The 14917-nt window shown below is 51.4% G+C and overlaps 4 protein-coding genes across 4 annotated transcripts; 1 reads left to right on the top strand and 3 right to left on the bottom strand.

The window, feature by feature from the left end:
- Positions 1–31: 31 nt before the first annotated feature.
- On the bottom strand, positions 32–2333 carry EDD37DRAFT_656650 (MFS transporter; the record flags this gene model as incomplete). The annotated part of the gene is made up of 5 exons (XM_062818847.1): positions 32–975; positions 1095–1304; positions 1357–1662; positions 1715–1770; positions 2299–2333. The coding sequence occupies 5 exons, from the start codon at positions 2331–2333 to the stop codon at positions 32–34; spliced, it is 1551 nt and encodes a 516-aa protein (XP_062674010.1).
- Positions 2334–4717: 2384 nt separating this feature from the next.
- EDD37DRAFT_678278 (cytochrome P450) lies at positions 4718–6737 on the top strand (the record flags this gene model as incomplete). The annotated part of the gene is made up of 2 exons (XM_062819638.1): positions 4718–5949; positions 6012–6737. 2 exons carry the CDS (start codon positions 4718–4720, stop codon positions 6394–6396), a joined length of 1617 nt encoding a protein of 538 aa, XP_062674009.1. The 3' UTR covers positions 6397–6737.
- EDD37DRAFT_294133 (carboxypeptidase D) lies at positions 6738–9214 on the bottom strand. Its single transcript, XM_062811150.1, has 5 exons — positions 8630–9214; positions 8448–8572; positions 8298–8394; positions 8121–8243; positions 6738–8071 (listed from the first exon to the last, which is right to left on the bottom strand). The coding sequence occupies exons 1-5, from the start codon at positions 9009–9011 to the stop codon at positions 7047–7049; spliced, it is 1752 nt and encodes a 583-aa protein (XP_062674008.1). The 5' UTR covers positions 9012–9214; the 3' UTR covers positions 6738–7046.
- Positions 9215–10338: 1124 nt separating this feature from the next.
- Positions 10339–13669, bottom strand: EDD37DRAFT_294115 (transcriptional regulatory protein). The gene is made up of 2 exons (XM_062811149.1): positions 12828–13669; positions 10339–12776 (listed from the first exon to the last, which is right to left on the bottom strand). The coding sequence occupies exons 1-2, from the start codon at positions 13225–13227 to the stop codon at positions 10669–10671; spliced, it is 2508 nt and encodes an 835-aa protein (XP_062674007.1). The 5' UTR covers positions 13228–13669; the 3' UTR covers positions 10339–10668.
- Between the last annotated feature and the right edge of the window lie 1248 nt (positions 13670–14917).

Here is a 14917-nt window from a genome sequence, read left to right as displayed (position 1 = left end):
CTACCACACAACAACGCAAATAAGAACGCTATCATACAGGACGGGTGTCGGCCTCATCGCTGCTCTCGTCATCGACGACCGTGACTTCGACCACGTCTCCAACGCGTTCCTCATGTTCTAGATAAGGAATTATCGGGTTGACACTTGATCCATGCTTTTCCCGTGGAACAAACCACAGTTGAACCACCCCAACCAAGCCCACGGCGCCGGCGCCGAAATATGCTAGACCAGTAAAACCGATTTTTGAACCCCATTCGTACAGTAACCCTGCAATCGGTGGTGCCACTGTCCGGCAAGCTGCGCCAGCTGCAGCCGCCAGACCATTGATACGACCAAGGCATGAAAGTGAAGGACTCGCTTGCTTGAGAAGAATGAGAATGACCGGATAGTCGAGGATTGAGAGAAGGTTGCGGAGCGTTAGGCAAAAATAGATGCCCGGGTATAGCAGGTTCCGAGGCAGAAGAGCAAGGTAAGGCACGATGAAAAATGCCACCGGATGCATAATCGTGACAAGAACAAAAACCCGCCACACACCGAGTCGTTCGGCGGCGACAGGGAAAATGACCGCCTGGATGAAGAGGGCGATCAAGCCATTGAAGGACATAATAACGCCAACATCTTTGGTGGTCAAACCCAAACCACCCGGGATATGAAGCGGACCAAGACCGAAAAGTGCGACATCATCAGCACGCCGATCTTGGAAGAAAATTGGAAGCAGATGGTCGTAGCACATGGAATGATAAGTGTACAAGCTAAGTGCAAGCGTTAGCATGGCCACCCTCTTAGTCAGCCATTTCTCGGGCGTTTGCTCGACCACCGATGCAGGCCTCGAGGTGCCGTTGGCGTTGAGTCTCCATTGAGAGATTTTCTGGATGTCGACTTCGTTGAAAGTACCAAAAGAGTCCCGTCTGAGGTCAGTGCCTGGATCGCCATTGGCACCAGCGGTCAAGATCATAGGCGTTCGTTCGTTGGTGACTTCGTTGTTGGTGGGAGGGGTCGGTCCTGGTCCTGCTCGGCTCCTCTTTTGAAGTCTGGATGTGTCTCTTCGAGCCAGAAGAAGCCAATGATGATGCTGGAGAACATGATCAAGGCACAGACGAGGTTGGGCAGGAGAAATGGAAATTGACCGAAGAGTCCATCTTTCGAGAACACACCCGGGTAGAACTTGACAGGATTCGCCAGCAGCCCACCGATCGCAGGGCCGATGATGCACCCAATGGACCAAATGAAAGGCATGATAGCGAAGGCCTTGGGCTCGTGTTCCGGCTTTGTCACGAGCTCCCCCACCATGGTTTGAATAACTCCTGTATTCTGTCAGACCAATGCATCCTGTGCGGGTTGTATACGATTGTATACCGATGTTGCCATTGAGTGCACCTCCGAGGGTTCTTCCCGAAAGTGCCATGGTAAAACTGGTGGGAAACCCGACGATCAACAACGACAAGACTGTGCCGAACAAGCCGAGAAGTAGGATAGGTTTTCGGCCCATGCGATCTGAGAGGGTGCCCCAGAACATGCTAGTGAGGGCTTCGGAGCAGGAGAAGGAGGCAATGAGGATGCCGGCGTAGAAGGAGGCATCATGAATGCCAAAGCTCCTGACCATGAGCCAGGCATAAGGGAATATGGCGGTAACGGCGATGGGTTCTGCTAATCGACATATCCCTGCAAGTGGTGAATGAGAGAAGTTGTGAAAAGTGTAGGCCAGCAAGCGTACCTAGGATGAGGAACTGGGTGGCAGGGAAACCGTTATCGGCACAGGAATCAGTCTTTCTTCGTGTAAGTCTCGTTTTCCCAAGTATGCCCCAATCTCTTACGACCTGACCTCCGCTCGCCGCGGTCTAAGATTGTCACTGGCTTACACAGTGAGATGAGACGAAGCGGTACACGAAGGAGATGTGAATAGCCAACGGAGTATGGTCGACCAGTATAGCGGGTAGAGCAATTGAGGTACGATAATATTATTCTTTGGTGATGAAGATGTAGAGAGGAGGTAGTCGAAACCTGAAAGGCGGTATGTGAGTTGAGGAAAGAGCAAAGATGCGCAAGTTGAAGGCGAGATGGTGAAAGTGACGCACCAACGAAAAAGCTCTGTCTGACCACGAAGGACTTCCGAAGCTGAAGGTATTCACTTTACTGAGGATGAATGGTTTTCCAGGCAACGGGCAGCCTATGTCGAGAAGAAATAAATCTTCTAGATTCCCATGAAGGCTCCCTTGTTTGACACCGCCGCTGCACTGTTTTCTGTAAGTACTAGGTACTCAAGTGGTTCAGCTGGCTACGAGGAGGCATGGTCTTTACCGAAACGTGCAGGTTGTACTGTCAGACACTGACATTTTCCTTAATTGTCATTTGTCTTGACGGCACGACGGAACAAGCTGCCGAGATCTACAAGTATAAGCCAAGGAAGCCTTCTGGCAAGACAACCTGGGGTAAGCCGGATACGAGGTTGAATGATGCACCAGAGTATCGAGTATGATCAGAAAATCGCCCAGCACTCCAGCAACGTGTAATGTACTTGAGAGGCTTTCTTCGTATATGTATCGTTGGGAAAAACGACTTGTTCTTGCAGAGATCGCTGCATATAAATCTCGGCGTCATACTAACCACCTATGCTCCATGAGGGCGGTCAATTAGGTGCACTGACTAGATTGATAGACATACGCAGCAGATAGCGTCGCTGTACAAGCCAACAGTGCTGTTCATTGGTTTGGGATTCGAAGATCGGTCACCCACACTCCGCCGTTCAGATGATGGTGTTACAAGATGCAGGGGCTTGACAGGGCAAGCTGAAATGCCATAACGCTGAGTTTGCCTTTTGACGCCGATGCATTTCCGGAGATTCTGACGCTTAGCATCAACCCAGTAACCCTAAGCCGTTATGGATACCATACTCCAGGTATCTGACCTCAAAGTCTTCATTCCGACTCTGGCTACCACTCAATTCGAATCGCCATGTAGGAGGTTGGCTTAGTGAGTCAGCCGCTGAGTGCTGTTATAACTGACTTCTTGCGTTGTTATACCGATGAAGACTGCCTGGTGTTGTACGGCAGTTACAGAAAGCGAGACCGTCAGCAACGTCAGACACTCCAACCATCTAGTAAATGAGGTTCGTGCCATTTGTAAAACAAACTATTTGATCGACAGTCCTCGACTTGTATTCAACATTTCCAGATAATTTGCTTTCTTAAGGTGAATATCCAAACCACCAGGCCCTCATCACGCTTCCAATGCCGAGGCCCAATCTCCTCCACCACGTAAAGACGTTCCACAACACGAAAGCACCCGGTGAAGCGCGGGCTCACCGCCCCGACCCCGAAAGCCTACTACGTCCTAGTAGACCAATCGGCGGGCTTCGGGCCGAAGTTCGATCCATGCTAGAGCACATCCATCGTAACTCTATACAACAACGAGATGCGTCTTGACGGGGTCAGGTGGGCAAATGCTGGAAAGCCGCTTCCTCACCTGGGTTCAGAGACACCAGCGCTGAAGCCGGCCTCTGCTGGCCGGACGCCGGAGACGCGTCCCAGGCAATGGAGCCAGCCACCAGTAAGGCCGCTCGGGCCGAGATGACCAATCCCCGCGATCCCCCTGGGGAAACCAGATGGCCCAAAACCGACGTCGACAACATCTCACATTCGTCAGAAGACTATAGACTGTCGCCACGCTCTGTCTCTGCACTGCCTCTTGCGCATTGTCACTTACATCAATCAAGGCAGGTTAGATGCACCGCACCCTATGTGGGCCTCGTACGTCCCCCAAACTCCTTACGAGTTGAACGTACAGTATGTTAGTCAATCGAGGCTATTGAGGTCGTGATAAGTCCAGCTCACAATGTCTTGCCGTTGGTCCTGTCACTGCAGAGCAGCCGCCAAGAACGATGCCTCACCTGTTGCTGCTGACAGGCTACCACCCACTACTATGGCCACGGATATCGATGATTAGAAGAAGATACGCAAGGAACACCTATGTACCATGAGGAGATCAGTCCAGCACGTCGTATTGCTGAGTCGGCACTAAGGCGCTGATCACAAAAAGGCCGAGCGCAAAAGAGCAAGTAACGTAGCTAGTCATGGTGTTTATAACTGTACCACGTATTGCGAATAGGTCCTGAAACAAAGCCTCGGTGAGTAGTCATACCGAGGCTGATATCAGAGCTGGATGGTTTGAGCCTACTAGGCCGCGGTTCAAAAACACACGGGGAGTACCTGGTAAATACGCGGAGAGCTAAACGTGGGGTGCTAAGCCTGGGGTGCCATGTCGGTGCCTCGGCCGCCCCAAGGATAACAGTCGAGCTCAAACAATCGTCGTTCTGCCGAGTACGATTGTCCCTAGTAGCCCCCACTAGTGATCTACCCCTTATAAAGTTGCAGGACTTTGCAAATCTATCCCGCACTTGGTCTTGACGCCAATCTGCAACCACAGTCTAGGCAGATCTCAGCTGAAAACGTGCTTGTTACTGCTCGAGAGCATGTCAACCCAGAAACTGATTTCATACGTGGCGCATCTCCATAACTGGATGAGGTGATATGCTCACCTCGGCTCATATAGAGGCCTCGGTTTCCACAATCGTCGTGATTGTCTGGCTTTTTGGACGAAGATGTAGACAGTATATATCCAATATGCATACCTTTGCCTATAAAGATAGGAAAGCCAACATCCCTTCCCTGAGTCTCGTCCTTCGACTTGAGCACTTGGTGTATTTGCTCTGGGACCCGCCATGGCTTTCAGTCTTATTGGATCAATCTCTCCTTATGTCACCCCCTGGAGAGGCGTGGCTGCTCTATGTCTTCTCCCTCTTTTGATTGTCTTGGGTTTCTACATCTGTTCGACGCCGAATATTCTGAGAGACCTGAGACGACGAAAACTTCCCCCAGGCCCAACAGGACTGCCATTCATCGGCAATCTGTTTGACCTGGCAGACAGTAACCATGTAAAAGACAAGGCCATCGAATGGTGGCAGAAATACGGAGACGTGTTTTATACGAGGATCGGTGGAACAGATTATATCTGGCTATCGTCACCCAAAGCCGTCAAAGATCTTATGGATAAGAAATCAAACATATATTCCTCCCGACCGCCCATGCCTCTGGCCCAGGATACAGCGAGTGCGGGCTGTCGACAAGTGTTCATGCCTTATGGTCCACGGCACCGTACTGTGCGCAAGATCAGTCACGACCTCCTGAACATCAACGCAACTGCGCAATACCAACCGATCCAAGATGTCGAATCCAAACAGCTAATGTTCGAATTGCTTGAAGATCCCAACGGCTTTTACGACTATAACCGGCGCTATTCCGCGAGCTTGATTTGCCGAATCATATATGGCGAACGAATTCAGGATTGGACAGATCCATTGATTCAAAAAATCTTCAGCGTCCTGATCAATCTGTCTGATATCTCGAGTCCCGGGGTTCATCTGATTGACACCTTTCCAGCACTCAAGATTCTGCCGCAGTGGATGTGCAATGATTGGAAGAACTACGCACGAAAAATATGTGAGCATGACTCAGGCATCTATTTAGAGCTTTGGAGAGACCTGAACAAGAAGGTCGCTGCCGGGAACATAAAGCCATGCTTTGGCAAAGACTTTGTCGAAAAAGACCTCGAAAAGTTACAGATGAATGAGCTCGAAGCTGCGTTCCACACGGGACACTTGATTGAAGCAGGAGCCGAGACGACTTCCGCAGCATTGAACAGCCTTCTTCTTGCTTTGACCTTGTATCCTGAGGCCAGCAAAAAGGCCCAGGAGGAGCTGGATAGGGTGGTGGGCCCCAACCGGCTGCCAACTTTTGAGGATCAAGACAAACTCCCCTACCTCAAGGCCCTTGTCAAAGAAGGCCTCCGGTGGCGGCCTCCTAACCAGTACGGCATGCATCACGCTGTCGTCGAGGACGACTGGTACGAGGGCATGTTCATACCCAAAGGCGCAGTAGTCATGTTAAACTGGTGGTAAGTCTTTTGTTGTACTGGATATGGGTCTTTTGGAAATGCTGATCATCTTTCTGCTTCAGGGCTATTCACTTCAACCCAGAGGTGTGGGAGAATCCATACGATTTTCACCCCGAACGATACCTGGGTCACCCGTCGCCTGCAGCAACTTATCTGAACGCTTCTGACCCTTCAGCAAGAGACCATTTCGCCTATGGAGCGGGAAGGCGTGTCTGTCCGGGTATACACGTGGCGGAGCGCTCCATGTTCATCAACATTGCTCGAATTCTCTGGTCGTTCAACATTTCCAAAAAGGTAGTTGATGGTAAAACTATCGAACCAGAGACACTGTGTGTTCCAGGATGGTTGTCGGTGCCGCAAAAATTCGAATGCTCCATCATCCCCCGCTCCGAGAAGCACGCAGAAGTCATCAGAAGAGAGCATGAATTGACCAAAAAAGACATCTGATGCTGCTGTGGAATTAGGGGATTGGGTATCCATGACTTCTACAACGAGGATGTGATTTTGATGGTATCAGGTTGTGTTTGACCGTGGCGGCTGTTGAGTTGTCAAAGGGCAAGAATTTCGGTGAAAAACGAGATAACGAGGACTCGGACCCGTACCTCCCGTCTATGGATATTGACACCACATGCATACCAGGTCGTGAATAGTCTAGTCAGAGACTTGAGTGTTCTGTGTCTCCTGAGTCCCTCGTCTTATCTCCTCATTATCTCCAGAGTGGAGCAATTGACGGCTATGATCCTTGTGAAGCAAATGAAGTGGGCGCAATCGTAGTAGACTGAGGCTTCGACTTCACTAAGGTGTCGTTGAATGTACTTTGGTCAGTGAATATAGTTGACGTTCTGCGTATACAATCGCAATGTCGAGAGACTTGAGGCTGGAGGAAGCCTGGCACTCTTTTGGCCTCTCCGATGATGACGTAGTTATGCTGAGTCACGAGTAGTCCAAGACTCGCAACACATCGTCTGAAAGGAGAATCATGCGAACAATGGTCTTGCATCTATATTTGGACAGCCATTCGATTACTGCTGCGCTCTTATTCATTATCATTATCTCTGCTTTGGCTTTCAACGAGACTCGAGCTTCACGGCCCCCATTCAAGATGACCAACGCTCATCTCTCCGGAACCGCGGCAGTGGCAGTGCTGACGCAGTGCTTGCCGCGGTCGACGTGGACAGCGCAACCGACGACTCAGTGTGCGTGGCTGAGGCTGGGCCCGTGGCACCGCCATTGGTGCCGTTGACAGGGAACGTCCCTGTCGCAATGTCCAAGCCGTTGATGGCGCGGGAGAAGAGACCAAGCGCTGCAATGGGTTGATAGTACGGAATCTCATGTCCGGACTCGTAGATTCGGGTGAACGAGAAGTTTCCGTACTCGCGCGTCTCGCCATACTCGACGCCGTCCACCATGAAAGGAGTGTAGCCAGAAGCAGCGAACTCAGCAGCATGCGGCCATTGTGCGGCCAATGACACAGCCTGGCCACCGAACCAGTTGCAGATGTAGTCCGCATCGCCGTACGCGAGGGTCACACGCACGGACGAGCTATTGATGATTTGCTCCAAGTCCTCGAGCAGGTTGATGTACACAAAGTCACCGGTGTCTTGGAACGCAAGATACACTTCGTTGTTGGCATCGCTCGTGTAGTTCGTGTCGACGCCGAGGGCGTTCTGGACATTAGGGGAATTGAGATAGTCGATGAAGTACGTCGGTGGTGTCGGGTCATCCATTGGATGGCGGATGTCGTAGACGCCTCTGTCTGCGCCTTCGTAGTAATAAGGACTCTCTACGTTGTCGCGACACATGTCTGCGGCCTCGGTGCAGATGGCCTGGCCACTGAGCGTGGTAGTATCCACTTCGGCACACAGCGCGATCTGGTCCAAGCATCCATTGGTCATGTAGGTAGCGAAGGTCATGTAGTCGTAGACGGTCTGGTTGACGAGCGGAATGCCGTAGGTGTTTCCCACCGCAAACTTGGGGTATTCAGGTGCTTGAATGTACTCGGAGATGATTCCGTTGATGATACCCAGGTTCACAAACTCGAAGTATTTGCCAGTTTCTGTGCCATTGAGAATGGCCTGGTTGTGTTGCTGGAAGTAGTCGAAGAATGCGGGACCATAGTGGCCTACACCGTGTCAGTGAACGCCTCAGCATCGATGGACACGGCCACTTACCGCCATAAGATTCAGTCCAGAGGTTGAACTTCGTGGATTGGACTCTTGAGTCAAGCTGGGGCAGGGCAGAGTAGAAGCCCTGCAAGACTTCCCAGGCGGCGATCGCAGCCAGTTGCGTGGTGTCTGCATCCACATCAGTACTCTCAGCCGAAAACCGCCCAGTGTGCGAGCACTTACCAATAGCAGATGCATTGATGACAGGGTATCTGCCTGTGACATTCGCCTGAGATGCATTCAAGAAGCTTCCCGTGATTGGGTCCAAAGAGCCCGGTGCCTAGGACCATGTCAGCGCCAACTCTTCCCTGACTTGCTGTGTTGACCACCCACCTTTGAGCCGTACGAAAATCCAACACCAAGAGGTTGACTGAGGTAGATCATGTTCGAAGCTTCGTTCCATGAGTACGGGTTCAATTGGGAAATCAGGTCTTCGGTGATGTTGCATGGTCCATGTTCTGCCGCACATGTTAGTACTTGCTGTAGGTGCTGTCGTCGATATTGGTATTGCTCACCTTCGAACAGCCCAATGAGCGAATCACTTCCCGGACCACCATTCAGCCAGAGTGTGATTGGATCATTCGCAGGATCATTCCTCGACTCGAAGAACCAGAAGAAGCTGTGCACGTCCGGTGCCAGGTTGATGAAGCCAGCATAGGAGTTGACACCTGGGGTGGTCTCACAGACACCCGCTTGACCAGGCTCTTTGTAGGTGATGTTCACACCATTGGGGCTGATGATGGTCTGCACGTCGGTAGGTTCTGCGGGCAGCTGTCGTTTCCGGACTTGGAGCTGAGGGCCTTGGTGCCTTCCATTGTGGACCACAGGACCTGGAATTCTCGCGGAAACGCCAGCAACGAGCGCACTCCCCAAAAGGGCGAGTTCAACTGCCTTCATGATAAGACCTCTGCGGGAGACGGCGGAGGTTGAGAGGCAGTGAGGTAGACGAGGATGGGAGTGTAACGATACAAATACTGCTGCCTTTCCACTGGAGGACAGAGGATTCGCTGTGTAACTGACCAAGTACCGAACCGACGAGAAGTGGGCAGTTGCAGTAGGAGAGGAGAAGAGGTCGGTGATAGAAAAGCACACGAGAGCACGCGGGGTGCTTTATGCGCAACGAAAACACCTACCATACCACCCTTTTCCAGAGCTCCTCTTCCTTCTGAGAAGGATCATCCTAGTGCCTGCAGTAGCTTCATAGCTCTCTCGAGCTTTGGACTGGTGTGGCAGCCGAGGCGAATCGGTTTGGACAATTTGCAAAGCTCGCCATTCGTCTGCAGAGGTGTTCCTGACTTTTTTGTCAACATACAATGACGTCGACCAAGACGGAGAGTAGCATCGAGACAGGGATTCCGACTGTAGGTGATTGTCGATAGTGTAGACCCCACATATGTATCTGATGATAGATAACAACGACTTTCCGATACGGGATTAGCGAACATTCTTCATCTGCAATCAAACCCCATACGGCAGGTATCGAAAGAAGTTTGAGAGCCGTTGAGATGTTTCCGGCAGCAAGACAAAGTGCAATCCCGCACGCCGCTTCCCGTGGAGGGTCATAAGCTCGACTTGAAGGAGCTTGGAGTACAGCTTGGGTAGCGGTGTTTCGATGGGTCATTCAGGCGACGATCAGCCATTCACCAGCCATCAGGTACATTCTCCGTCGGTAAGCAGTATTGGTTCCACTGCTTTGAACATTGCCTTTCGGCCCCCAGCATGTTTCCCTCATGTTGTACGGAATTTGCCTGCGGTGCAACTGCAGATGGCCTGAGCTCGTCTTGTCCGTCTAATCAGAAGCACTTAAGGTTTTCGTGGCATTGCTTCTGCCCTGACTAGCAGATGAAGGTGTCATGGACAAGCTCATCGAAGCTATTGGCGCCGTGTACCAAGAGTGATCTGCTTATCAGCCATGCATGAGCCTTACAAGGAATGGCGGGGTTGGCCTAGATTAGTGTGCAGGATCAGGATGGATAAGGTAGTTATCTTTGTTGCCACTGGTCGACGATAGTTTGGAAGGTGACATCGCCGAATCTAGGTCTTTCTGATAAAGCACATGACGAGTAATACGCTGGAGCAGCAAGGGGAAGAGAGGGGAGCACGAAAGGAGGGGCAGAATACTTGAAGATACTTTGGGCCAACCGAGGCAATTCTTGAATAGGAAGCTCTTATCAAAAGAAGAATTCCTCTTCTCTTCACCATGCATCAAACATATTGGACTGAATGGAAATGAAGAAATCTTCAAGTGGCCGAAGTGGTCAAAATAAAGCTCCGTGATGTCTTGCAGTAATACGACGGCAACCACCCGCACCTTTAGATGAGATCTGCAAGCCACCCATACCGTATCGCAGCTAATGAGGATTTTTGGTGGCAAGCCACAAGACGCGTACGAGGTGCTTTGTACGAGTACACCATATGGCGTCCTTTAGCCTGATGATTATGATCAATCACTTTTGTCATATATCGTGGTTACAGACTCTGATACAAAGTACAGTATATACAAAATGCCTTTCTTCCCCAACCATTGATTCATAGCAGGCATAGCACATAAGGCCTAGGCCACCAATGTAACATTCGCTGGCTGTTCAGCATAGCCTGAACCATCAATTCCCACACCTGCGTGATCCTTACCAAAGGTATGCTCCTCACTGTTCATGTCCAGATCTCCGGCATCAAATCCATTCAACCATTGCAAGTTCATGTCCATATCATCTTCCACACTGGAAAACAGATCACTGCCACCCTCCAGGTTCACAAGGGACTCGAAATCGAGTTGCGTCAGCTCTTGCTGAGGTTCGTCGGCTCCCTTATAGTCCAATTCATCCTCCTGGTGGATCTCGCGCAAACCAGCAGCGGCCCCGCCAGTGTTGTATGAATGCAAGCTCGCTTCAGAACCTGCCGAGCCCGGCGGTGTGAAAGCGGAGAGAAGGTTGCGCTCCTCAGGAGCCAGAGTCGAGCTGAATAGCAGAAGCTTTGCTGTTTGCATGGCTTCTGGAGGCGGTGTGAGAAGCAACGGTCCCGAAGGGAAAGGCTTGTGCTCGAACGGGCTTCCACTGTTCGAGAACTGCTCCTTGTTATCGGAGGCAGCTGTGGCAATGGTAGCCGCACTGAGCTGACAATTCGTCTTACGAACAGCGGCATCCAAGAACGAGAATGAGAAGTCTGCCGAAGCATACATCTCGCGAAGTCGTTGCAGAGCTTGCATACAAAATTGAAACTTGCGAATGCTAGCTTGTCGAACGGCAGCATCCGTTGACTTGATGTCGAGTAGGTGGATAATGATAGCCGGCAGAAGGCATGTCACTCCCGTGTTTGGCAAGAAGCGGATCAGATCGTGGGCGAAGAGATCTCTGTACATGTTGGTGATGTCGTCTGCAGCTTCACGGACTTTGCGCTTGGACAATTCTCGAAGCTCGGGAGCAACCACAACTGTTGGTGCAGAGGGTAGGATCTGTGGTCTATGCAGGGCGCTGACAGCCGTAAGGTAGATGCCGGTCAAAAGTGCCCTATGCAGGTTGATGATATCTCCGTCATTAGTGCTTGGACAGTCCCGAGAGCCTGGAGCAAAGAAGCGCAAGGACGGCGATAGGTTCTTGTACCACTCTTCGAGCTCTCCGTCACATCGAATCACGTCACATGGGTCGGCGGCGGATTTCTTGGGTACCAATCTCATGGTCGTTTCTTGTGTTGCCCCGATCTTGTGGCCGAGGGTTGAGTATTGTACAGCGAGAACCTGGGTGATGCACATGCAGAGATCAGCTAAGGCCATGCACATCTTGGCCAAAGTCACTCGCGTCGAGATGTCTTTGACGGCGGGACAGCCCCCGAGCAAGCGAGTAAGCTCGGTCGGCAGAGGTTCAGTCTCGAAGTCGCTCAATCCAAGCATAGGGACGTCGAAATCTCCCTTGTTGATTCTCATTGGACGACGCATGCCGATAGCAATCAGGCGGTCTCGCATAAAGCAACACCACCATATCCGCTTCCATAGACGTCGTTGTTGCATGCTCATCAAGGGAGCATTCGACGTGTCGCAGTTGAGTCCGATGGTTCGTGCAACAGAGATGGCAACGCCCAGCCAGTGCCAGACATCCTTGGGGTCATCCGGGTTTTCGTACCAATAGGTCATCAGCAAGACACCCTGGACCACTGTGACGCGGTCTATCTCGTAGTCGAAGTCGTACAGCAGCTTAACTCTCTGGAAGAAAGATTTCCTAGCCGCTTTACGAGTCATGTAGCCTTGTGCTACCAGATAACGCATATCTATATATGCAGTAGCAGCGAACATGACGGCTTGGAACAACAACAGGCTGACGGTGTCGGTGGGTTGGTCCTTTTGCACGGTACCAAGAAAATCCTGCAGGTCGATCAACGGCAGGTATGGATGCACATACTGGACATAGCAACGAAGCAATTCGTTACGCAATCCTGGCTCGGGCACAATGAAGGCCCCCTTCTTCTGCAGATATTCGAGATCTTCACTTGCAAGCCTTGGTGAGATTGGCTTGATGAAAGGAGGCAGGGCGATTTCTGGTCGAGGGCTTTGCTGTGGGAAGTACGACATTCCGGTAGGGAGCTGGGCTGGTGTTGGATGAGGTCTGGTGCTGATCGCGGACATGCGTCTGGTGCGTTCTTCTCTGCTCAGTCGATGACCTTGTGTCTGATCTGCAGCACTCTTGTCAGTGAATGTGACGCACAGTAGATTAGGAGACGCACAGAGCATATGAGGTCTGTGGTGACTGAGCTCAAATTCCAAAGCATGCAGATTCTGACCGGGCTCGACCGAGGATAGCGCAGGCGCAAAGTCATTCAGACCATCGATATCGTCAAAGATGGGAAACTGTGGAGGTTCCGTTTCCTCTTGGATTGAGTTGCACGGAGACTGATGAAACAGCTCGCCTTCTGCGCATGACTTTCTTCTCCGTTTCCCCTCCGTGACTACGCATTCCACTTCGTCGAGTCTGCAGTTTGTGCAGGGAATGCCGCCCTCGACCACGTCGCACCTGACTTTCCTGGATCGACAGCAATGGCAAGCCTTGGATGCTCGTCGTTTCACTGTCCTTCCGCCTGTGGTGAGTCCAGCCACCGACGTCTTTCTCTTGACCTGGTTGTGCATTGTACACAAGTATATAATGGCCAATGCGAAAAGTAGTACCTTAGGCAATGACACTCGGAGAACACAAGAGTAAACCTGGGAATCTATGGACCTGGGGAACAGGAAGATGCAGAGACGCAGAAAGAAACCGAGGGGCAAGCAAGAAACCGAGCGTGGGCACTGGGGATAGATATGGATGAGCGCACGGGTCCAAGTCTCGCCTTAGTCCCAGCACACTGGCGCGATCGAGACAGGACTAAACCGTCCAGCATGCTAAAGATACCCCGGACGTCCCCGGCCTGGCATGAAATCATCCGTTCGAGGTTAGCGATTGGATGATCGCTAGTCAAAAAACACCCATGCGCCGGGGTCCTCTCCTCTGCCGCTTGTCGGGGGGAACCACGTTGCCGATGCAATCGTTTGTCGTTCATGGCCTCTTCTGATTCTTACCATTACGTGGGAGCTGTGTCACATTCTTAAGAGATCTCCCCAAGAACCAGGGCTTCGACACCCACCAGTACTGCTCAGGACGAAGTCTAGTTGTAGACCTGAATGCTGGGAGCTGAGAGCTGCACGCGGGGAAGCGAAAATTTTGAGGGAAACCCCCACCAAGAGCAAACAACCCCAGTCTCCTAGATTGGGGCACTAATTGGCGACAAGTGTTGCTGTCACGAACTGCTGGAGCCACCTGTGCATGTCAGGAGCTAGGACAATTTCCGTTTGGTTGAAAGGATTTCGAGTTCCCGTGCCGATTTATCCTTTTTGCTGCCGTTCCTTAACCTAGTGTCTTGAAAGAGCGAAAGTCTGAGGTGGCATGCTGTTGTTTCCGGTGGAAGTGGTTTGGTCCGGGCTTGTGCAGCCCAATCGTTGTTTCGTCTCCATCCTGCCAAAGGCGCATCAATCGGAATGACTCGCCAACTCGAGATTTCGAAGCCATCAGGGTCTGGTCAGACCGTCTTGCCCAGTCAGCATCAAGTGTAGAAGAGGAGAGATTTGCCCACGGCACATTTCCGAGCATAGACCTGGGTGGTAAGCCCCGTGTCTGGAGACAAGGAAGTTCTCGAGAAGCATTAGCGTCAAAATCCCCTCTCGAATGTTGTTCTCGAGAAGATCGGCATTATTGGGGTGACTGGGCGAAATCAACTGACCGCTCAGAAGCCTCTTGACAAGCCACACTGGGCGCTATGTCCAAAGACCATGGAGAATGAAAGCCGTCCTTGCCGTCTACGCCGTTGGTAGTCAGAGTGATACCTCATGGCGCAGAGAATAATGATGTCGAAATGGCGGGGTAAGGAGAATCCATTGACGCGACGAGTCAGAATTCCTGACTGCGATAGATTCTGCCTCTCGCTGACTCGCTTTTCTCTCCTTCCAGTAATGACTCCTCCCGTTCGAGTCACCCCCTAGTGTCCAGATTTTTCGTATTCGACAGTGCGAGGAACTGGCACGATGGGCAACTTAATGTTTTCAGCGGCTGGTTAGCATAAATCACAAAACTTTGAAAATGTATCTTGTACAGCCTCGACTCTTGGTACGGATGGATGGTAGACTGGCCAGAATACCGGACTGCTTCCTGTGGCGTGAGGCATCCACCGAGTTCGCAGGCGTACTCGAATCTCTTGCTTCACGGCAATATTGCACATCGAGTTTTCAGAAGAGGCCTGCAACTTTGTCTGCTTCTTCGAAGTCTGGATTGGAAATCGCTTTGAAG

This window comes from Exophiala viscosa (assembly GCF_022695815.1).
Source record: "Exophiala viscosa unplaced genomic scaffold EDD37scaffold_2, whole genome shotgun sequence".
Taxonomy (NCBI): domain Eukaryota; kingdom Fungi; phylum Ascomycota; class Eurotiomycetes; order Chaetothyriales; family Herpotrichiellaceae; genus Exophiala; species Exophiala viscosa.
This window is presented reverse-complemented; position numbering and strand designations above follow the sequence as displayed.